The 26,541-nt window shown below is 45.3% G+C and overlaps 1 protein-coding gene and 1 non-coding gene across 3 annotated transcripts; both read right to left on the bottom strand.

Moving 5' to 3' along the window:
* Positions 1 to 3,322: 3,322 nt before the first annotated feature.
* ARPIN (actin related protein 2/3 complex inhibitor) lies at positions 3,323 to 13,257 on the bottom strand. Of its 2 annotated transcripts, none has more exons than XM_055326329.1 (6): positions 13,052 to 13,257; positions 11,705 to 11,780; positions 8,786 to 8,918; positions 5,338 to 5,544; positions 4,799 to 4,962; positions 3,323 to 3,751 (listed from the first exon to the last, which is right to left on the bottom strand). In XM_055326329.1, the coding sequence occupies exons 1-6, from the start codon at positions 13,141 to 13,143 to the stop codon at positions 3,743 to 3,745; spliced, it is 681 nt and encodes a 226-aa protein (XP_055182304.1). In that variant the 5' UTR covers positions 13,144 to 13,257; the 3' UTR covers positions 3,323 to 3,742. The 2 variants fall into 2 exon arrangements, with proteins under 2 accessions (XP_055182304.1, XP_055182305.1); XM_055326330.1 differs by lacking the exon at positions 13,052 to 13,257 and adding an exon at positions 12,559 to 12,577.
* Positions 3,960 to 4,066, bottom strand: LOC129510668 (U6 spliceosomal RNA). Its single transcript, XR_008664640.1, has one exon. It is a non-coding gene; the product is annotated as a U6 spliceosomal RNA (small nuclear RNA).
* Positions 13,258 to 26,541: the final 13,284 nt, after the last annotated feature.

Genomic DNA, 26,541 nt, shown 5'->3' with positions numbered 1-26,541 from the left:
AAATAAGCTATTTAGTTGTCTCACTTATATTAAGGACTTAAATGTAAAATCAGGTGATAATGGAAGAAATTGAAACTGAGTAACATTTGAAAGGAGAATATAAGCTTAGGTGCAATAAAAATCACAAAGAGTCAATAGATATATCTATATAAAGAGTTGTTTGTAAAAAGATTAACTTTTTAAAAGTGGAAAAGAACTTGTTAAAATGGTCAGTGGTTATATTTAAAATATAAATAACTGAAAGACTTTCTCCCTCAGTATATAAAGAGGCAATGAAACTGAGTAAGCAAAGAGGAAACATACTTAGGTAATGAACATGAAAAAAATGTTTAAGCTCAGTATTAATTGGGGGGAAAGGCTAATCACAAAGTATTAACTTTAAAGTACTGTTTTTACCTTATCAAATATCATTCTTTAAATGTTATTACACCCAATTCTGGTAAGGGAAGCATGAAAATGGTCCTCTCCTACAGTGCTGGTGAAATTATAATTTAGAATGACCCTTTTGGAAAGCAATTTGACAACCTAAAAAGAGTTTTACAAAAAAACTCCTAGACTCCCCGTAATGTGACTCCTGCAAATCTGTCCCTAAAGAAATGACCACAAAATACAAAAATATGGTGATGGGGGATTTGGGGGTGCAGGGAGGTTCTATGGGTGAGATTGAGGGAACTTTATAATCTAAAACAGTTACTAACACATTAATTATATTAGCTCTAAGGAGGAATCAATTAATTACCCCAAAATTGGACCATGTTAGAGCTATTAAATGATAGTCAATCTTAAAAAACAATGGCTATGAAATCTGTGTGGCAATATGGAAAGTGATTAGGTAACATTAATTGAAAAAGGATTATCAGGGATCCCTGGGTGGCACAGCGGTTTGGTGCCTGCCTTTGGCCCAGGGCACGATCCTGGACACCCAGGATCGAGTCCCACGTCCGGCTCCCGATGCATGGAGCCTGCTTCTCCCTCTGCCTATGTCTCTGCCTCTCTCTCTGTGTGTGACTATCATAAATAAATAAAAATTTTAAAAAAAGGATTATCAAATTTTATGTGTAGGTGTGGTATAACCACCATGTACAGAACTTGCATATTCAAGGAACGAGCCACTCCCCCACCTCCATGGCTTGGCAGATACTTTTGTCTTGCTGGGAAGTCCCTTTCGTCCTCTGTCTACCTAGATTTCTTTCCATCTCCACTCCCGCCACTATACACCAAACCACTCCAGCCTCTCACTGTGACAGTCTACCAGTGGGGCTCATTGCCTTCAGTTTCTCTGCAGTCAAGTGATCTTTGGTATAAACAAATCAAATCTTATCACTCTCCCCAGAATCACTGGCTTCTAGGAAGTTGAGGATAAAGTCCTAAAATACTTAACATGCTAAAAATGCCATGCCGGATCTCCTGCCTCATCTCAACAACTTCTAACTCCACCCATTCTCTGAGCTCCAGCCACAAAGGCTTTTTCCTTCCTTCCTTTCTCCCTCCCTCCTTTCATCTCTTCCGGGTCCTCCCAGGACACCAAGTCCATTTGTTCCCTAGGGCTTCCCCCACTGACACACTGGGCCTCCTGTTTTGGGATGGTGGCCTACCTACCTAACCTTGTCACACCCTTTGGCCACAGTGCTTTGGACAGCAGGATGCCTTCACTGGGTATCTCCACGCCAGATCAATATCTCCAGTCTTCCTGCTGTTTAACCACTTCCCTGGCCACACCCATGGTTGAGGCCCCAGCATGCTCAACAGCTAACTGGCCCCATTCAGACACAGGACACCAGGGGCGCAGCTTCTGTAATAGTGGAGGTGAGAGGTCACAGGGATCTGAACAAAGAGCAACAACAGTGCAGTCCAGAGACTGGTGAGTTCAGGTGGCCTCAATGAAGTGTGAATCCCAACCCTCACAGCCATATTGTCAAGCTCAGCCTCCAATATGCAAGACTGTAAATGAAAATTGGAACCATGATAATAAATTCTGGAAGCATAATAGGACCTGCTCAACTGCCAACAGCAATAGGACCAATTTCATCCTAGGCAGATCAGCAGTTAAGGGTTTAGGCAAGTTTCCTAAAGTCTAGGAATATAACCCCACTTCACAGGGCCAGGACTCCTCTGGCCCCTGTGTCCAATGTCCTTCTGTAGGCCAAGGAAGCAAAGGGACAGTGGGGGTGGGGGTGGGGATGGGAAGAACATAAATTTTGTTTTTGACAGCTCTGGATTTGAATCCTGGCTGTGCCACTTATTAGCTGTGACTCTGAGCAAGTTGCTTTAACCTCTCTGAAGCCTCTTTTCTCTCCTGTAGTCTACATGTGGAAGCAGAATAACCCAGTGAAGAATACAGTTTGAAATATGACTGCCTGGGTTTAAATTCCTCACCTCCATATACTATGGATAGAGCCTCTAAGCTTCAGAATCATATGAAAAAAAAAAAAAGAAAAGAAAAAGAATCACATGTACCTCATGGGTTAAAAGTGACAGTTAAAGTAGGATATTGCAAGCACTTGGCAAATATGGGTTTCCCCCACTATCCAAAAAAGTACAGCATTCCTATGAAACTTTTTGTAAACTGAAATGAGACAGTGGAGAAGCAATCACCATTAACTTACAGGGAAAATATTTTGAGCATTCTTAGGCTTTTCTGAAACCTTAGGGCAGCTCTTGCTAACGCATGCACAAAATCAATTGAGATAAAGCACAGATGCTCAGACACAGTTCAAAGCTATGGAGGCTTGATGCTTGAGTGTAGTTCCCTAGGACGGTGACTGGCAGGGACATTCTCACTACTTGGGGAGCACACAGCCTCTATAACGGCTCCCTGCAAAACAAATGCTGAATACTATTTTCATTTTTTCCCTTCTTTCATAAAAATGAAAACCCTCTGCAGACTTCTCTTAGTTAGAAAAAACAAGTACTAAGGTAGTTCTTTCCTAAAAGCCAAGTGTACATTGGCCTAAAAGCCAAATGTAAACTTTTGAAAAGTGGGAGATACGTGTGCTAGCACCAGGAATTACTCAACAGTCAGTGGCTAGAATTATTATTATGGAAAGCTCCTAGTGCTGTGTTTGATACACTGGGGGACTCAATACTTTTTCATTTACCACCTTCTTCTCTTGTCCCTGAGGCCAGCAGGATCCATGCCACCAAGTCTCTGCCCATTCTTAAGACATGTGGATTTCAACTCCACATCTGGTCACAGATCTGTGTGGGCACACTAGCTACCAAGGCAGTGTTCATGATCAAAAAGCCATGGCTTCCTTCTCATAGGATCACTGCTTGGCTTGAAGACTGTTTGCACCTAACAGAACTCAATCAATGCAGAGAATCCTTTTCTGGAGATTTACTCACTCATAAAAAATTCTCAAAGTACAAAAGAATAACAACAAAGCTGTTATCAAAATGTGGCCTTGTAGAGTGAGTCTGAGAGGTGGGGACCTGGAGGACTCATCTACTTCCTACCTCTAGAAACAAGGCTGCTATTCAGGGCAAGGGCCACCATGGAAATGTCTAGATCTAGACTCACACCAAGGGAGGGCCCCTCCATGAGCCAAAGCATGGCATCACTGCTCATGTCATGGTCTTAGATTTGATTTTAGCAGCACTTATTCAAAGGCTATTCCATTGCAGCTGTAGGAAGAACCAGGTAAGGTTTGGCAGACTGCTCCCCTGAGCTCCAGAGTAGATGTGGATGGAAGAGACTCTCAGCAGTGTTGGTGGACCCAGAGGCACTTCACTCCCACTCACTTCAGTCGTCCTAAGGGTTAAGTAAAGAGGCGTTAACAGAGTACATTTCATAGAAGTCTCCTATAAATCATCAGATAAACAAGGGTTCAATTGAGTGGTACCAGTGGCACCCTCAGCCACCTTCCTTGGCTTCCCCTCGTTAGAGCTGGCTCAGGGAGCTGGCCTGGCAGCTCCAATTATTTTTCATTCTGAGACTCACTTTATTTTATTTTTTTCTAAAAAATATGGAACGCTTCACGAATTTGCGTGTCATCCTTGCGCAGGGGCCATGCTAATCTTCTCTGTATCGTTCCAATTTTAGTATATGTGCTGCCGAAGCGAGCACTGAGACTCACTTTATTAAGACAAATGGGAATCTAGACACTTCCTGCCCTGCCTTCTCTGGTGAATGTCATCATCTGCATCACCTAGATAAATAGCCCATTTTTCTGTGACTTTGTTTTAAATGTTCAATTAGGGGCCTTTTGACATCAACTCAAATCTTCAGGTGAAATACACTTCAGAAAAACATATCAACTGTGGATAGACTGGAGATCAAGTAGGGGGCTGATCTTTGGCAAAAAACAAAACAAAACAACCAAAAAAACCCTAGTAAGGACTAAGCTAGCCATTTTTCCAGCCACTTTGGGCAGGAAGCCCAGAATGAAGGAGGAAAAAAAAATGCTCATTCAGCTCAGCTGCCACAACATGCCTAATGTATTCACTTGAAGTGAAAATGTTTAGAGATTTCATGGCATCAGGTTTCATTGGTTTCCCCTCCATAGTCCATTCTTTCCATATCTTGCTTTTATCAATCTTTGGGACTTTCTTGAAGATTGGCACAGTTCTGACCCACTAAAAAGAAAGGTCTCAGGTTGCCACCCTTCATTCCCTGAAAAGAATTTTCCTGAAGCTAACACACCCTCGGGAATTCCATGGAATTCCACTAAAGCTGGGAGCATAAAATTTATGGTGCTGTGTCCCTGTCCTACACCCAATCTCAGGCCATACATCCGGAACTCCTGTCAAGAGATAAGCTATACTGACGCCAGTTCCATAGTCAACTCCCCTGACCTACCCACTCCTCATCCTCTGCCCCGTCTCCCTGCTCTCGGGTCTCTGCCATGGCTCCCTCCGAAGACTTCTGGGCCATGATGCTGTCTGTCCAGGATGCCCCTGTCTTTCCATCACCAGCAAAATTACATTTGGTTACTGTTCCAGCATCAAGTTTGGCTAATGACTCTGAAAGAAAGAAAGAAGTTGAATGGCCCGTCTCCCTATTTTGGAAACGTAGTGGGGGCTGGCCTGCTCTGCTGGGGTCCCCAAGGCCTGGGTTATACCACTATTCTCTCAGGCCTGGGTGCCCTCAAGGAGGCCCTGAGTGTGACCCCCAAGGCCCTAGATTGGAGACTTCACCCACAGAACCCACGGGATTGGGCGGCACCCCAGGATTCAGAGCGTCTAGGCTGCTGGCCCCAGGGCACTTGTCCAGAGACTTAGGAATAAATCTCAGGAATGAGCAGACTTGGTGTGCTCACCTGAGTTCTAAGCAGGAGGGGTAGAGGAGCCTCTACAGGCCATGGGGACATGAGGCCATGTGAGGCCAGTACTGCTCACCCAAGAAGGGGCCATCGCCTCGAGTTTTCAGCCGTACTCCAGTCCCCAGTTCAAGCTCCATCGCCTCCATCTCTGACTCAGGTATCCAGAACGCCACTGTCTGGTCAGGGGTAAGACTCTCTGTCAGTGCAAGCAGCTCTGGCTTTTGTACCAGTGCCTTCAGCATGTCAGGCGTGAGTCTGTCAGTGTCTCCCATGGCTTCCACCTCTGCAGGCACACAGCACAAGGTCATTACTGCTGGGGTACCTGGGTGGTTCAGTAGTTGAGCATCTGCTTTGGCTTAGGTGGTGATCCCGGGTCCTGGAATCAAGTCTCACATCAGGCTTCCTGAGGGGTGCCTACTTCTCTCTCTGCCTATGTCTCTGCCTCTCTCTCTCTTTCTCATGAATAAATAAAAATCTTAAAAAAAAAAAAGACAAGAAAAAAGAAGGAGGTCATTACTGCTGTAATAGCAAGCACGTAGAGAGGGTCTTTTAGGAGACCAGGTGAGGCCTGAGTGTTTTACACAGTCATAACCACCTGAAGGTAGGGCTCTGCATCCCCATGGTGCCAGTACTCACCGAGGAACTCCGGGCAGAGGAGTAATGGGCATGTGCTCTGGAATCAGACTGCCTGGTGCAAATCTGCATGCGAACCACATGAGCTTGGGCAAGTGACTTAACCTCTCTCTGTGCCTGACAAGTAGAAGTGAAAATGGTACCTACCTGATAGGGCTGACGTGAGGTGTCAATGAAATGACAAACATAAAGCACTTAGCACAATGTCTGGCACGTGGTAAACCCTCAACGAGTATAAATGTTGTAATTACTCCTTTTTTTACACAAGAGAAAACAAAGGCTTATTAGAGAGCTGAAGTGAGTCGCCCCAGGTCATACAGCTAGTCAGTGGAAGAGGCAGGATTCAAACCCTCCATAAATTTCTGCCACCCTGTTGAGTCTCCAGTGACTAGACAGGGTTCTCTCCAGGCTCTAGGGTCTCCTTGCTGGGCTAGGGTCTGCTGGAATGAGCAGCGAAATGTGGCGCTCCCCATACCCTCCATTGGACTGCTCATCCCAGCCCTGGGAAAGCTCAAGGCTCAGGGAGGATTCCAAGAGCCTCATCTGCCTGCCCCAAAATGTCCCAAATCTGCAGATCCCAGGTTGGAGACTTGGGGAGGGGGAGACCAGTGTCCCAGACTGAGAAGTGAGGCTTCATGGGGCCAGGAGGACTCACAAGGCCCTGAGATCTCACAAAGGTGTGCACAGCCAGCCAAGCTCAGCAACCTGAGGCTGTCCTGCAGGTGCCCTCTCCATGCCAAGAGACTGGGGCAGGGCTCTGCTGGAGACATCAAACCCATGGAGCCCACACCCTGTTCCAATCAGGGTTCCATTCAAAACTCCCAAGCTCTTTCAGGGATGCTTCTGGGGTTCCCCAGATACCTTACTCCCACCAAGGGCTTTCAAATTGCTCCCTACTCCTCATTCCCCACCCTGCTCAATGTCCCTCAGATGAACCACCTCACCGCCACTTCCCAAGATAACAGAAGCCAGAGGTGGGGCTACTAGTCCCCGGCCAGCATCTACCTGTCAATTTACCCATAGGCATATGAAACCTCCTCTCCTTCCCTTCTGTTTGTCTCAAAGGACCACGTGTACCCTTCCTGCCTAGAGCCAGCTCCTTCATCTGGGCTCCTGATCTAACACCCTCCCCCTCCTCAGGGACCTGGCTCTTCTTCTCTACACTGGATCTTTCCTTCATGCCCTCCTGAATCCTGGCTCTGATACCGAGTACTGCAGATGCCCATCACCCCCAATCAGAGTCACTGGGAGCCCTTCACTGAGAGGCTGCTGGATCCTCTGCAGTCTTCACTTTACTGGGCCTCGGGCAGCACCTGATCCCTTTGCTACCTCCTCCTACATATCTCCCCATGCCACCTTCACTGGGCCTCAGAGACACACAGGCCCCCCATCTCCCTCAGTCCCCTGCAGGGGTCCCTTCTGCTCCTTATGGGCTTCTTCCCTATTCTCCCATCATTGGTCTTCCCGAAGACAGCCTCTTGGGCTACTCCATCCATTTTCACAGTTTTAGTACTAGCAATGTGTCATGACTCCTCAACATGTGCTGCCAGCCCAGCCTACTTCCTGGGTTCTAGAACTGTATTTCCAAGACCTCAGGGGACATCGACCTTTGCCTAGAATTGTGACCACATGTCCCATGCAGAACTCTTCCTCCAACACCTGCACCCAAGCCCAAACTCCTCATTCTCCCCATCGCCAAACTCCGAGGCCACTGTCCCTCCTCTGTCTTGAGTCTGTCCAGTCTCTCCATTCTCACTGACAGGCCCTTATTCTGGCCATCGCAGCTCCCAACAGGCCTGCTGGTCTCCCTTGTTTTTAAAAACTATTCTATTCATGTTACTGGCCTACTTAGAACTACTCACGACTCTGGAGCCCTTCTCCACCTGGCCCCTGCCTCCCTAGGGGCTTCTCCTCACCTGTATCATGAGCCCCCAGCACCCAGCATGCCTTGGCACACAACCCCCTCCTGAAACACCCTTCCAAGCTCCAGTACCCTGCTGATTCCTACTTTCCTTCCTGCATCCTATACCAGTGTTCCCTTCTCCAGGGCAGCCCTTGACCATCCTGCCTGGGCCCAGAGCCCCTTCTCAGTCAGGTTCCAGTCCTCGGCCTGTCCATCTCCTCTACCAGACTGTGGACATCTCGAGTGCAAGTCTAAGTGTTGTTCATCCCTGGACCCTTGGCATGTGGCTCAGGACCTGACACAGGGCAGATGCTCATTAAATATTCAGAGAATGGGGGCACCTGGGTGGCTCAGTGGTTGAACGTCTGCCTTTGGCTCAGGTCAGGATCCTGGGGTCCTGGGATCAAGTCCCACATTGGGCTCCCTGCAGGAAGCCTGCTTCTCCCTCTGCCTATGTCTCTGCCTCTCTATCTGTGTCTCTCATGAAAAAAAAAATCTAAATATTCAGAGAACGAACAGACAACTGAAATATGGACAGGACGATGGATGGATTCTCCTTCAACCTCGAAACCTCCTTCCACGGAGCAGACATCAAACAGGTCCTTGTAGAGCCACAATTGGAAAGATGGATGAGGTCACAAAGGGCCTCAGAATCTCAAGGAAATTTGGGCCAGAGAATGGAGGCCGCCAGGGGCCTGGCCTGGGCTCTGCACAAAGGTGGTGAGTCCCCAGAGCCAGGTACTTGGATGACTCTGCCAGACTGAGGGAATCGGTAGGAGTTAGGCCCTTGGGATTGAGGTGGGGCACTGGGGATCCTCTGAGTGAATGGTGGGCAGGAAAGAGTCCAGCCAGGGGCCCTCAGGCCAGACACACACTTCAAGGCCACCCATACTGAGAAGACACCCCAAGGGGCCCAGAGAACCCAGAGACACAGAAAGGCCACAGGGCTTCGGGGGGCCCTAAGGGAGGAAGGATGGAAGATACCTACTGTAGGATGACATGAGGAAGCCCGTGTTCACCTTCCTGGTGGCGCTGAAGTTGGGCTCGATTTCATTTCCCTTGGGGTCAAACTTCCGGCGATGGATGCGATTGGGCCTGATGTACAGCACATAGTAGCGCTCCTGGGGCCAGAGAGAGAGTGAGGGGGCTTTTTCACTCCCCGTTCTCTCCAACACACGCACTCCCCACAGGGCTCCACTGCAAACCATCTCCAATCTCTCCCTCCACCCCGAATCCCACCTCAGCTTCAAAAGATATTCAAGCTGGGCAGATGCCCCCCTTCCAATCAATATTTATGGGTTAATCCAATCATGTGCTTAGTACAGCACCTGCCACACCTAATAAATCACGTAGACAGCTGTGAGATGGCCGACTCTGGGTCTGACCCCAAAGTCTCCACCCAGCCAGACACAGAAAACCATAACCCAAGCACCAAGAACCCCAAATACTGTGACACAGGAGTGAAAGAGGCCAAAGTGTCCTGGAAAGGGCATTGTAAGGGAGTTCTGCATAAGGGCCGCGACTGTGCCTCTTCCAACATAGGTGGGACCTGAGACAAAAATCCTTCCTAGCCTTAGTTTCTCCTGTGGCAAGGGGATAATGTAGCACGTTATCCTACATTCAGGAATGTTGTAAAGGTCCAATGAGATGATAGAGGAGCAAGCCCAGTGTAAAACACGGAGTGTGCTGTCAATGCTGTTTGCCAGCTACTCTAATCCAAGTAGGTGGATGACATGCTCCCAAAGATTGAAGAAGAGGAATCCACTTCATATGAGAAACATAAAAGGCAAGGTCTCGAAGGATGAAGAAACCCACAACTGCAAGATATAGGGTGTAGGGAGACTATTAAAAGCCTGGGACAGGTATGAAATAAATTCAAGGTCCTGCGTACGTGTCTGAACCACACCTGGAGGGTGCTCAGAGCCATCATGGGTGCCCAGGCTGGCAATGCAAGTAGGATCAGTTTGAGATGGGCCTTAAGTTGGTATTTGGAGTTTAGACTTTATCTGGTAGACAAGAAGGAATCTCAAAAGGTTTTTGAGCAGCAGTGAGATCCTCAGAGATGTCTTTGAGGAAACAAGTTGGCAGCAGGGCAAGAATGAGCGTTAGGAGCAGCCAGAAAGCAGGAGGGGCAGGTGCGAGGTGTGATGAAGACAGGCCAAGTTCATGAGGCCTATCTGAGGCCAGTGGAAAGAGGAAGGGCAGGACAGGGGAAGGGATGGTCCAGGTAGGAGGCCAATAGGACCAGGCATTGCTGGCCTGGGGGAGAGGGGAGGGGAGGAAGAGACAGTGGAAGTTTGTAGGCCTGTGGCCAACTGCTGGCTGGAAGGTCTACTGCCTTATCATTAGGAAGGGAGAACTCAGAGAAAGCAAGTTTGGGCAGGGCTAAGAGAATGCTCTGCCCTGAGGGCAACTGAGGCAGGCCAACTACTCTACATTAGGCTGGAGCTACTACTGCAGGCTTTGCAGGGCATGCTGGCTGGGGTGGGGGTCTGCATTGCTGTGTCCACCCTGCTGACTTGCATACTAAGGAAGGGGTGAGGGAGCAGAGGCTCTCCCTGGGCCTGTAGGACAGCAACAGGCTCTGAGTAGCACCAGGCCTCTGGCTTGCCTCCGGGACACTGAGGTGAGCTCAGCTTTACAGGTAAGGTGGTCAGCACAGTAGATAGGCGCTATATGAAAGGGGGTGGAAATTCAGAACTAGTGCTCTGGAGAGCGACACCAGCAAGAACAGCAGGTGTCTGTGTACACCCAAGATGGTGATAGAGGGCATGACCCCAAGGGCATGAGAAGGCACCCATGTGGGAACTGAAGCCCCCAGATAGACTTCCCAAGTAGGCTGGACAAAGGCCCCACACACAGCAACTTGCATCCTGCCCCAGTGTCCCTGCCTGTCTGCACAAGGAGCTCCAGGTCTGGGGCTCCTGGGTGGCTTAGTGGTTGAGTGTCTGCCTTTGGCTCAGGCCGTGATCCTGGGGTCCTGGGATTGAGTCCCACATCGGGCTCCTGGCAGGGAGCCTGCTCCTCCCTCTGCCTATGTCTCTGCATCTCTCATGAATAAATAAATAAAATCTGTTAAAAAAAAAAAAAAGGAGCTCCAGATCCACAGTACTGACCTGCTGTATAAAAACCCAACATTCCAAAGTGTCCAACCACACACAGTGATGTTCAAAAACCAGCGAGCCCATGCCAAGAGATTCACCACTTTGCAAATGGGGAACTTCAAGGCTCCTTCTCAAATTCACCAGAACATTTAAAATAATGCAATTCCAAAAGAATTCCAAGGACATGCAACCTCCCAGGAACAGATGGCATACCCAGAAAGGGGAAGGTCACTGCTGATCTCCCCCTGCCCCCACCCCCACAGGCTGCTAACCCCACTCTGATCTTATCCATCAGGCCCTAGGGCAGTGGGAACCACTAGACCAGAAGCCAGGAATCTGCCCCCTCACTCAGCCCTCCCAGAATAAAGAGCCACTCATCCTGCCCACCCAGCAAGGCTCCCAGCACTCTAAACAGAAGTGACAGGACCTCTTTGGAGTACCTTCCAGCCTTGTAGCACCCAACACCTCAGCCAGTGAACCAATCACCCTCACCCCCTTCCTACTCTCAACCCTCCCAATCCCGGCCCCAAACCCGCCTTTGGGGTTAGGGCTGGTCTGTCTTGTCAGCAAGATCCCAGGCCTTGCCATCTGTTCTCAGCCCAGCACCATCTCAGCTGACCCCTTTCCACCCAGGGGCCCCTTTGGCCTGCTATCTCTCAACCCATCCCCTACCTGTCCATAAACCCCTCCAGGAGTGAGCTGCCCAAGTCTGGGCACTGGCAGAGCCAAGCACAGGGAGATGCCTTGGTGGGTGAGGACCGTGAAGCCAGTGCCCTGTGGGAGTCCCCAAGGAAGCCTCTCACCTTTTTGTCATGGGCATCCAAGATGCTGTGCCGAGACACATCTACCAGTTCTCCCTCCAGCAGGACGCCTTCTCCCCTGGGGATGAGAGAGAAAGAAGGGATTCACTGGTTCCGTCAGACCTCAGAGAAGAACTACAAGTTCAATGTCCCAAGCCAAAGTCTATACTGAGGACAGAAGTGTCTCCTACTGGCCTGGACCCTGAGCAGGCCTGGTACTGAGCAATGCTTTCCTTTGTGCTTCCCACAAAGAAAAGGGGAAGCACAAAGGAATGGGGGCCTCCATTCCTCCCAAGGCCCCAAAGGCTGGGGCTCTGCACAGAGGGTAGGGGGTTCCCCCTGGGGCTGTAAGACCAAGCTGTGGCCCCTCCTGCAAGGGGTTACTGTAAGTAGAGCCTCAGAGTAACAGCCATTTCATTCTGCTTCTGTGATTATGACAGCATGAAACCATGTAAGTGAAGGTGTTTGTAAACTATTCAATGCTTACTCAATATAAAGGATTTTATTTTTGTATTTAAATTTGAGGGAGGGGTCTGAGCTGCTATAAAATATCCTCCTTTTTCACCTGTTAAAAAGCACTTTCTATTCCTCTTCTCATTCATATCCACTTAGATGTGGGTAGACCCAAACTCCTAAGTTTTAGGACTAGCCCAAGATCGCCGGGTCCCTCTCAGAGAGGAACTAGATCAGCGCTTCCCGCTTCTAGTTTTCATTTTAAAAGCAGAACCTGGGGCTTCCCTTTGTAGAGCCACAGAAATGGAGAGGGGTGGGGACTCGAAGGGATGGGGACCAAAATGGAAACTCCTACTTCACTTGCCCTACCCACCGCCTCACCCCGAATACTTCAGTGTCTGTACCTGCAAATGGAATGATCCATTTGTTCCCCCCACCGCGCCCCCACCGCGCCCCGAGCCCTCCCGCGGCCAGGCCAGGCCGCCGCCCCGCGCTGGCTCCCCCGCGTCCGGCTCCCGCACGGCGTCCTCCCTTCCGGGGCGGGAAGTGCGGCGGCCTGTGCCAGGGCCTGCGGACCCGGCGGCGAGGCGAGCGGCTGGAGCTCAGAGTCGCGGCCGGAGGGGGGGGGGGGGGGGGGGGGGCTGACAAAGGCCGGTGCCTCTGAGCTCCGTTGAGGCGTCGGGAGGGCACTGGGGCCGGGGGGAGTCTCACGCCGGTCTGTGTCTCGGGGCGCGCTCCAGCCGCAGGGCGGAGAGGAGCGCTGGGGGCGCTCCAGCCCAGTCGGCCTTGCCTCCCGGAGCCCGGAGCCCGGAGGCCGGAGGCCGGAGCCCGGAGGCCGGAGCCCGGCTGCGCGCCCCGCGGGGTCGGAGAGGCGGGCGCAGAGGGCGGCGGGCCTACCCCTGGTGGGCGGCGGGGTCCCAGGCCCCCGGGAGCCGCGCGCTCCGCACCGCCTTGTTCCGGAGGGCGCCGTCGTGGTAGATGCGGCTCATGATGCGCTCGGCGGCCGCGCCCGCAGGCCTGGGGCTCCCGGCTGCGCGCGGGGGCTCGGGCTGCGCGCGGGGGCAGCGCGGGGGACGGCGGCGGGGAGGGGCGCACCGGATTCCCAGCGGCGGATCCTGGAAGGGCGCGGTCCTGGCCCGGCCCGGCCCGGCGGGATTTAAAGGGGCCGAGCCCCATTCCTGCCGCGGGACGGCGCGCGCGGGGGAGGTGGGCTTCCCGGAAGACCCGCGGCTGGGGCCTCGGCGTTGGGGAGTGCGGGGAGCCGCGTCCTCCTCTTTCTTGGTACTGGACGGAGACCCTCGCCCGCCCCAACACACGCCTAAAGGGGAAATTGAGGCCGAGCGATCCTAATAGGATCGGCTCTGGAGGGAGCAGGAATGAAGAAAAGGAAACAGCCCTCTGGGATGGCGGGATGCTCAGCACTGAAGCCGCCCATTATGCTGCGGCTGTGGAAGGGGTTCCTGGGATCCGTGTCTAGGCTTGGGCGTCAGAGCAAGGACACATTAAGGTTGAACCCCAGCTGTGGTGAGCGTGAGCTACCTCTCTGAGACCATGCTTCCTCCTCTAGGGGGTCAGGATCAGAGGGGTAATAAAGATTCTTTTTTTTTTTTTTAAGATTTTATTTATTGAGAGACACACAGAGAGGCAGAGCCATAAGCAGAGGGAGAAGCAGGCTCCTTGCAGAGAGCCGGATGCGGGATTTGATCCCAGAACCCCGGAATCACAACCTGAGCCAAAGGCAGATGCTCAACCACTAAGCCACCCAGGTGCTCCGGTGGTAAAGATTCATAAATTCACTCTAGAACATAACATTTCCCCTCCCTGCCGTCCCACACAGTTCTTGAGCCCCTCCCCAGCTCCCTACTGCCTTTTGCCCATGTATGTAACAATATAGAGAGGCACTTTCCAAGCCTAGGTTCAGGAGCCTATTTTGATCCTGGGAACTTGGGGAGCCTTGGTTCTGCCGTTTGAGAAGGAACCCTTGGACCCATTCATTCATGGAATTCATCTGTGGCCTCTGGGGGGAGCATTCAAAAGGGGAGTTGGCCAGTTAGATACCTGGGAGCTGAAGATGATCTTTCAGTGGTAAAGCAGCACACTCTCCCCCCACACACACATTAAAACTTTGGTGGGTCCTAGGCACTTTTGTTTTCAAGGGCTCCTTCCTTGATTAAAAAAATATTTTTAATTATATTTTATGGGTGGGTTGACATAAAAATGAATATATTAATATTATATATGAAAACATTTTCTTCAGCCTAAAAATTTTTTTTCTTCTAATTTTAAAGAAATTAAAACATTTTCATGGGTCATAGGCTTTATGTCAAATGGATTAGCCCTTCCCTCCCCCCTCAGTCTGGCCAACCTGACTGTTCCAGAAAGTCTGAGAGAGAAGGACAAGAGCATTAGTGGGAATCCCTTCTGAGCAGAATCATCTTTGGGCTTTCTCTTTTCAAAACTCGCCCTGACTGATTAAAGGAACTCCTACAACTTAATAGCAAAAAACCCTAATAACCTGATTAAAAAAATGGGTAAAGGAACTGAATAGATATTTCTCCAAAGAAGACATACATGGGGGGCACCTGGGTGACTCAGTGATTGAGCATCTGCCTAGGTCCTGGGATGGAGTCCTGCATTGGGCTCCCTGCTTCTCCCTCTGCCTGTGTCTCTGCCTCTCTCTCTGTGTCTCTCATGAATAAACAAATACAATCTTAAAAAAAAATAAAGACATACAAATGGCCAACAGGTACATGAAAAGCTGCTTAACATCACTAATCAGTAGAGAAATGCAAACCCAAACCACAATGAGGTATCACCTCACACCTGTTAGGATGGCTAGTATCAAAAGATGAAAGAAAAGTATTGGCAAGGATATAGAGAAAGGGGACTATTGATACACCACTGTTGGTGGGAACGTAGACTGGTGCAGCCACTGTGGAAAATCAGGTATGGAACTTTCGCAAGAAATTAAAAATAGAACTACCATATTATCCAGCAATCCGACTTCTGAATATACATCCCAAAGGAACTGAAATCAGGATCTCAAAGGGATGCCTGCCCTCCCATGTTCCTTGCAGCATTGTTCATAATAGCCTAGACATAGAAGCAATCTACATGTTCATCAATGGGTAGCTGGGGGGAAAATGTAGTATATACATACAATGGAATATTATTCAGCCTTTAAAAAAAAGGAAGGAAGTCCTGCCATTTGCAACAATAGGGATGAACCTGGAAGAGAAAAAAACAAGACACGGGAAGAGAAATACTGCATGATCTCATTTACATGGGGAAAGCAGAGAATAGAATGGTGGTTGTCAGGGGCTGGGGGTAGGGGGAAATGGGGAGGTAGAAGTCAAAGTTTCAGGTATACACAATGAATTAAGACCTAGCGATCTTAAAAAAAAAGAGACCTAGAGATCTACCGTACGGTGTAGTGCCTATAGATAATATTGATATATATATATATATATATACTTAAAAATTTACCAAGAGGGTAAATCTTATGTTAAGTGTTCTTATTGCACATGTAAAATAATAATAGTAATAAGCTTTTGGAGGCAATAGATATGTTTATGGCATAGATCGTGGTGATGGTTTTTTGGATGTGTAATTATCTCCAGACCCATCAAGTTGTATACAATAAATATGTACAATTATTTGTATGTCAATTATGCCTCAATAAAATGATTTGAAAAATAAACAAAAAGCCCCAGGTTGGTTGCAGCCATGTGGCTGGAGTGGCCGGTCCCCTCTTCTTCCCTTTTGTGTTGACTTCCCACTCCAATGGTTTCAAATCTCCACTGCCTTATATGGCAGCGACTAGCCACATGTGGCTGTTTTAATTTTAGTTTTAATTCATTAAATCTAAGTAAATTTCAATTCTTCTGTCTCACTAGCCACATTTCAAGGGCTTAATAACTAGCAATATGTGGCTAGTGGCTGCCATTTTGGATAACAGACAAGGACACTTCCATCACTACCGGATTTTCTATGGGACAACACTGCTGTAAATCCATTCTTGAGAAGAGAATCTCTTGCTTCCTGGGCTCTGTGACTTCACCCCATCAGCACAACTGGTAGACCAGGCACCGGCAAGACAGGAAGCTAAAAAAAAACCAAGAAAACATTTTTTTAAAGGTTTTGAGATTTATCTCCTAAAGAGTACCAGTCATCATGGGGAAGAGACCAGAACTTTGTTGGACTTTCTTATACCTATATGTAGGTTACTGATGTTTCTATCTTAAATTATAACATGGAGATAACCGACACTTTGGGTTCCTCGCTTCCACAGCCCCTCTTAAGGAAAGGGTTGAGGATCCCTAATAATGTGTTCATATGGGCATATGCTTTTATAAAATTTTCACAGGTGGGGCAGTTTTTGGTGCAGTTAAGACCATTATCTTTTTTTTTTTTTTTTTTTTTGCCTGAAGTTTCCTCATGTCTAATGGTATTGGAATGGACATGAATGAGAGAACAGTTAACACGAGATATGTTTAGTTTGGGTATTGAGGATAGGTTTGCAGGGTCTGTAGTCTTTCCCACCTATCGTTCAGTTTTTGCAAGCTGTCCTGGGGTAAGATGCCCTACCAGGCCTTTTGCTAACTCACCTAGCTGAGGGCACAGAGGTGTAGGGCAAGGGGTCATATCACAGTAGAAATGCATGCTGCAGGGCCTGACACTGAGACTTCGTGGGGAGAGGAGAAGAAACAAATTGTAGAACATAAGGAATCAGGAACTGGTGTGTAGAAAATTCATCCACTCACCAGACAGGTAACACTGTAAGCGGAGGATTGGTTCTTATTAACCCTAGTCAAAATGGAAATTCTCTCAGGAATGTTCTCACTAAAGCTACACATGTAATTATAAACCTACCACATTGTTTCCTTTTTTGGTGGGCATTGGGCAAAATTGAATGTATCAGACTTTCTGTAGAGCAGAAATAGGCAACAGCAAAACACACCAGAAGTGCCTGAGTGTGTCGTCTCAGGTTTTATGCATCACATCACATCTTAGCATATCTGACACATCTTGTCTTGACAAAGTCTGCTGGTTCTGGAAGAAAGAGAGTGCCAAATTGCCACAAATGCAGTGAAATCACCTGAAGAAAATACACATACACACCACAGAGCAAAAGATGCAAAACAAAGGAAGCAGTGAAGGGAGAAAGCATAATATAAAATAAGATGCCAGAAGAGAACTAAACCTATCCATCACATTACATCAATAAATGCAAATAGGACACGCCTTGTTGGGAAAGAAAATCTATGACATGCCTTTGTATCAGACATCTCTTAATGCCACATCAGAGCCTCTGGTCTTCACATGCCTCCGGGGCCCTTGACCTGTCCTGTCCTAGCCTCTCTGCAGTGATCAACCCTGCTTGGGTTCCAACTGACTTCACACAAAAACCATCCTCCACGACTCACCTCACAGCTACACTGCCACACTTGCCCCCTACGACAGTTGGTCCCAAGGGTGGCCCTTAAAAGAAGACTCTCAGGGTAGGATTGTGAAATTGAATTACCTATGTGGTCCAATGGCAGTCAGGACACTTGCTATGGAAAGTGGGTGGTGGTAACCCTTGCCATGAAGAGGTATTGCAATTACTGAGGTTTTCATCTGTGGTTAAATGGGGTGAGGTGCAGGTGGGAGGTGAAATTCAGCTGGGAGATAGAATGTCTACAGTGTCTGATTGCTCTGGGGGCAATGAATGTGAGAATGGAATAGGCCAGCTTTTATGAACAATAAGGGAAACCTTGCAGAAAAGAGGATGATAGGCTCAGAGTAGCTCACAGCCAGCTTTGGGATATGGAAAAGCCATGGGGAGCTGTATGGCAGTTTTTTTTGTTTGTTTGTTTTTTTATTTATGATAGTCACAGAGAGAGAGAGAGGCAGAGACACAGGCAGAGGGAGAAGCAGGCTCCATGCACCAGGAGCCCGACGTGGGATTCGATCCCGGGTCTCCAGGATCGCGCCCTGGGCCAAAGGCAGGCGCCAAACCGCTGCGCCACCCAGGGATCCCCTGTATGGCAGTTTTTAAGGAGACTCTCATCTCCTGCAGCTCCAGGGGAAACTGCTAAAAGTCAGGCTCTGCAACTGATTATAAGGGCGACAGAGTTGCTCGTTTCAGCTGTTGGTGGGATGACAGAACTCACGTCATGCAAGTACAATCCAGCAGTGCCTTGAACCCTCCCGGGTGTGTCTCCCTGCTCTCACCCCGCGGCACCAGGACTCTAATGCAGGACTCAATCCCAGGACCCCAGGATCACCACCTGAGCCAAAGACAGATGTTCAACCACTGAGCCACCCAGGGGCCCCAACAAAGTTAAACTTAACACAAAATGCATAAACTCAGGGGTCTTTTTAAATGGGATTGTATAGTGCTAAAAATTACAGTCCACAAAGGAACTGAATGAAGATAATAATGGTATGTCAAATAAAGCAGGATTAGAATTCAAAAATAGAACATTATAGGACAAAATATGAATCAAAAGGGATCAATTGATGGTCAATTGAGATCTGAATTCAGACCCATTAAGATTACTATTACATAAAAACAAAAACAGAAATAACAAAAATTGATGAGAACGTAGAGAAATCGGAGCCTTTGTGCATTGCTTGTGGGTATGTAAATGGTGTAGCCACTGTGGAGAGGAGTATGGAAGTTCCTCAAAAAATTAAACATAGAATTACCATATGATCCAGCAATTCTACCTCTGGATATACACCCAAAAGAACTGAAAGTAGGGCTTCAAAGATTTACTTACATACCCATGTTCACAGCAGCATTATTTAGAAAAGCCGAAAGGTGAGAACAACCCATACGTCCATCACTGGATGAATGGATTAAAAAAAAATGTGTCATATACATACAATAGACTATTATTCAGCCTTAAAAAGGAAGGAAATGCACGGCACCTGGGTGGCTCAGTCAGTTAAGCATCCCAGCTCTTGATTTCAGCTTAGGTCTTTTTTTTTTTTTCAGCTTAGGTCTTAATCTTAGGGTTGTGAGATCAAGCCCCAAGTCAGGATCCATGCTGGGTATGGGGCCTGCTTAAGGTTCTCTCTCTCTCTCTCTCTCTCTCTCCCTATCTCTTTTCTCTTTCCCTCCACCCCCACCCCTGGCTCTCTCCAAAAAAAAAAAAAAAAAGGAAATTCTGACACATACCACAACATGGATGAACCTGGAAGACATTACACTAAGTGAAATAAACCAGAAAAAAAAAAAAGGACAATATTCTATGATTCCACCTACATGAGGTGCCTATAGTAGTCAAAGTCAGAGACAGAAAACTGAATGGTGGTTGCCAGGGGCCAGAGGAAGGGAAGAACAGGGAATTTTTGTTTAATGGATGTAGAGGGAAAAAAATGGATATAGAGCTTCGGGGCACCTGGAAGGCTCAGTGGTTGAGTGTCTCTGCCTTTGGCTCAGGTCATGATCCTGAGGTCTTGGGATTGAGTCCTGCTTTGGGCTCCTAGCCAGGAGCCTGTTTCTCCCTCTGTCTATGTCTCTGCCTCTCTCTGTGTGTCTCTCGTGAATAAATAAATAAAATCTTTAAAAAAAATGGATGTAGAGTTTCAGTTTGTGAAAATGAAAAATTTCTGGAGAGGCATACATCACAGGAATGTGACTGCACTTAACAACACAGAACTGTACATTTAAAAATGGCTAAGATGGTAAATTTTATGTTAAATATATTTTGCCACAATAAAAAAAATCAACATACACATGCACTGTAGAAAATATGATAAGCAAAAAGAAAACATTTTTAGAAAATGCACTAAGGGGGAAAAAAGAAACAGATTTGAGTCTATATCTAAGATGATATATGTAAATTAAAAAACAAACACATGCATCCACCAACACTGGATGTCTTAGTTTACTAGGCTGCCATAACTAAGTCCAATAGCTTAGACAGCAGACATTTATTTCCTCACATTTCTGGAGCTAGAAGTCCAAGATCAAAGTATCAGCAGGGTTGGTTCCTACCAAGGCCTCTCCCCTTAGCTTGTAGATAGCCATCTTCTCCCTGAATCTCACATGGTCTTTTCTTTGTGTATGTACATGTCTGTGTCTAAATGTCTTCTTCTTATGAGCACACCAGTCATACAGGATTTGGGCCAATCCTAAAGACCTCATTTTAACTTAATTATATCTTTAAAGGCTTCATCTCCAAATGCTATTTCATTCTGAGGTTCTAGGGATTAGAACTTCAACATAGGAACTTTGGTGGAGACACAATTCAGACATGATACATACCTAATGAAGGACATATAGTTAAATGCATAAAAGTGGGTGCTAGAGGTTGAGAGTGGCAGGGGAACAGAATTAGAATGGGAGGGGAAATAGTGAATGGAGGGGAAATGTCATTTCATTTTATTTTTAAAAGATTTTATTTATTTATTTATTTATTTATTTATTTATTTATGAGAAAGAGAGAGAGTCCAACCAGGGGGAGTGGCAGAGGGAGAGGGAGAAGCAGGCTCCCTGTTGACCAGGGAGCCAGACATGGGGCTTGATCCCAGGACCCCAGGTCCATGACCTGAGCTAAAGGCAGATGCTTAACCAACTGAGCCACATAGGTGCCCCAGAAAATGCCATTTTTAAAAGTACAGGTCTATAAGAGACCTCTGTGGCTCAGTCAGTTAAGTGTCTGACTCTTGATTTTAGCTCAGATCATGAGCTCAGGGTTGTGAGACTGAGCTCCGCCTTGGGCTCTGCACTGGGCATGGAGCCTGCTTAAGATTTTCTCTCTCCCTCTCTCTCTCCCTCTCCCTCCCCCATCTAAAAAAAATTTAAAATATATATGTCTGTGTATATATGTATATTAGAAATATAATAGAATGTGGGCAGACTGGGTGGCTCAGTGGTTTAGTGCCACCTTCAGCCCAGGGCATGATCCTGGAGACCCGGGATTGAGTCCCACATCAGGCTGCCTGCATGGAGCCTGCTCCTCCCTCTGCCTGTGTTTCTGCCTTTCTTTCTCTCTGTGTCTCTCATGAAAAAAGAAATAAAATCTTCTAAAAGAAAAAGAAAGAAAGAAAGAAAGAAAGAAAGAAAGAAAGAAAGAAAGAGAAATACAATAGAGTGAGATGACAAAGGAATTTATCCCAAATGAAAGAACAAGATAAGGCCACAGCCAGAGATCTAAGTGAAACATAGGTTCACATCAGGCATATAAGTAACATGGCTGATGAAGAATTTAAAGCAACAATCATAAGGATGCTCACCGGACTTGAGAAAAGAATGGAAGACATCAGTGAGACCCTTACCACAGAGATAAAAGAGTTAAAAAAGAATCAATCAGGGACAAAGAGTGCAATAAATGAGATTAGAAACATGCTTGATGCAATGAACAGCAGGCTGGAAGAAGCAGAGAAACGAATTAATGACCTAGAAGACAAAGCAATGCAAAGCAATGAAGCTGAAAAAAAGAGAGAAAGGAGAATTATGCAAAACGAGAATAGACTTAGGGAACTCAGTGACTCCAACAAATGTAATAACATGTGTATTATAGGGGTGCCAGAAAAAGAGAACAAGGGGCAGAAAAGTTATTTGAAGAAAAAAATAGTCAAAACTTCCCTAATCTAGTGAAGGAAACAGACATCCAGATGCAGGAGGCACAGAGAACTCCCATCAAAATCAACAAAAACAAGCCAAGGCCAAGACATATTATAAATAAATTGGCAGACTATAGTAATAAAAAAAATCCTAAAAGCAGCAGGACAAAAGTAGTCATTAACTTACAAGGGAAAATCCCTAAGTCTAGCTGGGGATATTTTCAACAGAAACTGTGCCAGCTGGAAGGGAGTGGCATGATATATTCAAAGTCCTAAAGGGAAAAATATGCAGCTACGAATACACTATGCAGTAAAGCTATCATTCAGAAATAAGAGAAGAGATAAGGGAATTGCTCAAACAAAAACTAAAGGAGTTCATGACCACAAAACCAGCCTGGCAAGAAATATTATAAAGGACTCTTTGAGTGGAAACACCAAAAGTGACAGTATAAAGGCAGGAAACACAAAAGCAGTAAAAATGAATATTTCTGTAAAAAAATCCCAGTCAAGGAACTCATACCAAAAAAGAATATAAATATAATCATACATATGTAAAATGGGTATGAGTTCAAACTTAAGTGACCATCAACTTAATATAGACTGCTACATGCAGAAGAGGTTATATACAAACCATATAACTATATATAAAAAAACACTAATAAAAAAAACACTAATAAACATGCAAAGAATAAAGACAAAGAAATCCAAATATATCATTAATTAGCAAACCATGAAAGAAAGACAAAAGAGGATCAGAGAATATCTCCAGAAACAACCACAAAACAAGGAACAAAATGGCAACAAATAAAATATCTACCAATAATTACTTTGAATGTAACTGAACTAAACCCTCCAATAGAAAAAAAAAACATAAGGTGACAGACTGGATTAAAAAAAAAAAGATCCAGGTGTATGCTGCCTACAAGAGACTCATTTGAGAACTGAAAGATACCTGCAAATTGAAAGTGAGGGAATGGAGAAACATCTATCATGCAAACAGATGTCAGAGGAAAGCTAGAGTACCAATATATGGACAAACCAGACTTAAAAACAAAGAATGTAACAAGAGACAAAGAAGGAGGGCAGCCCAGGTGGCCCAGCGGTTTACCGCTGCCTTCAGCCCAGGGTATGATCCTGGAGACCCAGGATGGAGTAGGCCCTGCATGGAGCCTGCTTCTCCCTCTGCCTGTGTCTCTGTCTCTCTCTCTTTGTCATGAATAAATAAATAAAATCTTTTTAAAAAGAGAGAGAGACAAAGAAGGACAGACACTATATAACAATAAAGAGGATATAACAATTGTAAATATGTATGCGCCTAACATGGAAGCACCCAAATACATAAAACAATTAATAACAAACATAAGGGAACTAATTGATAATAATACAATAATAGTGGGGTCTTTAACACCCCACTTACATCAATGGACAGATCATCTAAACAAAATCAACAAGGAAACAGTGGCTTTGAAGGACACACTGGACCAGATGGATGTAACAGATACATTCAGAACATTCCATCCTAAAATGGCAGAATTCACATTATTTTCAAGTGTACATGGAACATTCTCCAAAACAGATCATCTATTAGGCCACAAAAGAAGCCTCAACAGATTCAAGAATATTAAAGTCATACTATGCACCTTTTCTGACCACAACACTATGAAACTAGAAGCCAATCACAATAAAAAATCTGGAAAGACCTCAAATATATGAAGGTTAAAGAACATGCTACTAAACAATGAACGTGTCAACAAGGAAATAAAAGAAGAAATTAAAAAATATATGGAAACAAATGAAAATGAAAACACAATGATTAAAAATCTCTGAGATATAGCAGAAGCAGTTCAAGGAGGGAAGTTTCTAGCAATACAGGCCCACCTCAGGAAGCAAGAAAAATCTCAAATAAATGATGTAACCTTACACCTAAAGGAGCTAGAAAAAGAACAACAAACAAAGCCTAAAACCAGCAGAAGGAAGGAAATAATAAAGTTTAGAGCACAAATACATGATATAGAAACTAAAAAATAATAGAACAGAACAATGAAACCAGGAACTACTTCTTTGAAAAAAATAATAAAATTGATAAACCTGTAGCCAGTATCAAAAAGAAAAAAGAAAGATCCCAAACAAATAAAATCACAAATGTGAGAGAAGAAATAACAACCAGTACCACAGACATCAAACAATTATAAAAGAATATTATGAAAGCCTTATGCCAACAAACTGGACAACCTAGAAGAAATAGATAAATTCCTAGGAACATATAAATTACCAAAAATGAAACAGGAAGAAATAGAAAATTTGAACAGATCTGTAACCAGCCAAGAAATTTAATCAGTAATCAAAAAACTCCCAACAAACAGAAATCCAGGACCAGATGGCTTCGCAGGCGAATCCTACCAAACATTTAAGGAAGAATTAATATCTATTCTTTTCAAACTGTTCCAAAAAATACAAGAAGAAGGAAATCTTCCAAATTCATTCTATGAGGCCAGCATTACCCTGACACTCAAACCAAATAAAGACACCACAAAAAAGAGAACTACAGGCCAATATCTCTCACAAATATAGGTATAAAAATCTTCAACAAAATACCAGCAAAATGAATCCCACAATTCATTAAAAGAATCGTTTACCACTATCAAGTGGGATTTATTCCTGGGTTGCCAGGGTAGTTCAATATTTGCAAATCAATCAATATGATACATCACATCAATAAAAGAAAGGGTAAAAACCACATGATCATTTCAGTAGATTCAGAAAAAGCATTTGACAAAGTACAACATCTATTTAAAAAAAAACCCTCAACAAAGTAGGTTTAGAGGGAACATACCTCAATAAAAGCCATATATGAAATATAGTTAATATCATCCTTTATGGAGGAAAACTGAGAGCTTTTCCTCTATGGTAAGGAACAAGGCAGGGATGTCTACTTTCACCATTTTTTAATAAATATTTTATTTATTTATTCATGAGAGACACAAAGAGAGAGGCAGAGACACAGTCAGAGGGAGAAGCAGGCTCCCCGTAGGGAGCTGGATGCAGTGCTCTATCCCAGGACCCCAGGATCATGACCTGAGCCAAAGGCAGACACTCAACCATTGAGCCACCCAGGCATCACTACTCTCATCATTTTCATTCAACATAGTACTGGAAGTCCTAAACACAGCAATTAGATAACAGAAATAAAAGGCATCCAAATCATCAAGGAAGAAGTCAAACTTTCACTATTTGCAGATGACATGATACTATATATAGAAAACCTGAACGACTCCACAAAAAAACTGCTAGAACTGACAAATGGATTCAGTAAAGTTGTAGGACACAAAATCAATGTACAGAAGTCTAATGCATTTCTATACACCAGTAATGAAGCAGCAGAAACAGAAATTAAGGAATCAATCCCATTTACAATTGTATTAAAAATGATGTTACCTAGGAATAAACCTAACCAAAGAGGTGAAAGACCTGTACTCTAAAAACTATAAAACAGTGATGAATGAAATCGAGAATGACGCAAAGAACTAGAATGATATCCCATGCTCATAGATTGGAAGAACAAATATTGTTAAAATGTCTATACTACCCAAAGCAATCTACATATTTATTGCAATCCTTATCAAAATACCAACAGCATTTTTCACAGAGCTAGAGCAAACAGTCTTAAAATGTGTATGGAACCACAAAAGAATAGCCAAAGCAACCTTGAAAAAGAAAAGCAAAGCTAGAGGCATCACAATTCTGGACTTCAAGCTATATTACAAAGCTGTGGTGATCAAAGCAATACGGTACTGGCACAAGAACACACACGGAGATCAATGGAACAGAATAGAAAACCCAGAAATGAACCCATAATTATATGATCAATTTATCTTTGAAAAAGCAGGAAAGAATATCCAATGGGAAAAAGACAATCTCTTCAACAAATGGTGCTGGGAAAACTGGAGAGCTCCATGCAAAATGAAACTAGAAAAGAACACATACAATAGCTTCTTTGACATCAGCCATAGCAAATTCTTTCTAAATATGTCTCCTGAGGCAAAAGAAAGAAAAGCAAAGACAAACTGGGGGTGCCTTGCTGGCTCAGTCAGTGGAGCATAGGACTCTTAATCTTGGGGTTCTAAGTTCAAGCCTCACATTGGGTAAGAGATATAAATATATAAAACCTTTAAAAATAAATTAACTATTGGGACTATAGCAAAATAAAAAGCTTCCGTACAGCAAAGGAAACAACAAAATTAAAAGGCAATGGGAGAAGGTATTTGCAAATGACATATCCAATAAAGTGTTAGTACTCAAAATATATAAAGAGTTTATATGACTCAACATGCAAAAAACAAACAATCTAATTTAAAAATGGGCAGAAGACATGAATAGACATTTTTCCAAATAAGACATATAAGATGGTCAACAGACACATGAAAAGATGCTCAACATCACTCATCATCAGAGAAATGCAAATCCAAACCACAATATCACCTTACACCCATAAGAATGGCTAAAATCAACAAAACAAGAAATAACAGGTGTGATGAGGACGTGGAGAATCCCTCCTATACTGTTAGTGGGAATGTAAACTGGTGAAGTCACTTTGGAAAACAGCATGGAGTTTCCTCAAAAAGTGAAAAATAGACCTACCGTATGATCCAGCAATCACACTACTGGGTATTTACCCAAAGAATACAAAGACACTAATTCAAAGGGATACATACACCTCAATGTGTATAGCAGCATTGTCTATAATAGCCAATTTATGGAAACAGTCCAAATGTACACCAACTGATGCATGGATAAAGAAGATGGGGTATATATGTACAATGGAATAT

The sequence above is a fragment of the Nyctereutes procyonoides genome, unplaced genomic scaffold (assembly GCF_905146905.1).
Source record: "Nyctereutes procyonoides isolate TBG_1078 unplaced genomic scaffold, NYPRO_anot_genome, whole genome shotgun sequence".
Taxonomy (NCBI): Eukaryota; Metazoa; Chordata; class Mammalia; order Carnivora; family Canidae; genus Nyctereutes; species Nyctereutes procyonoides.
This window is presented reverse-complemented; position numbering and strand designations above follow the sequence as displayed.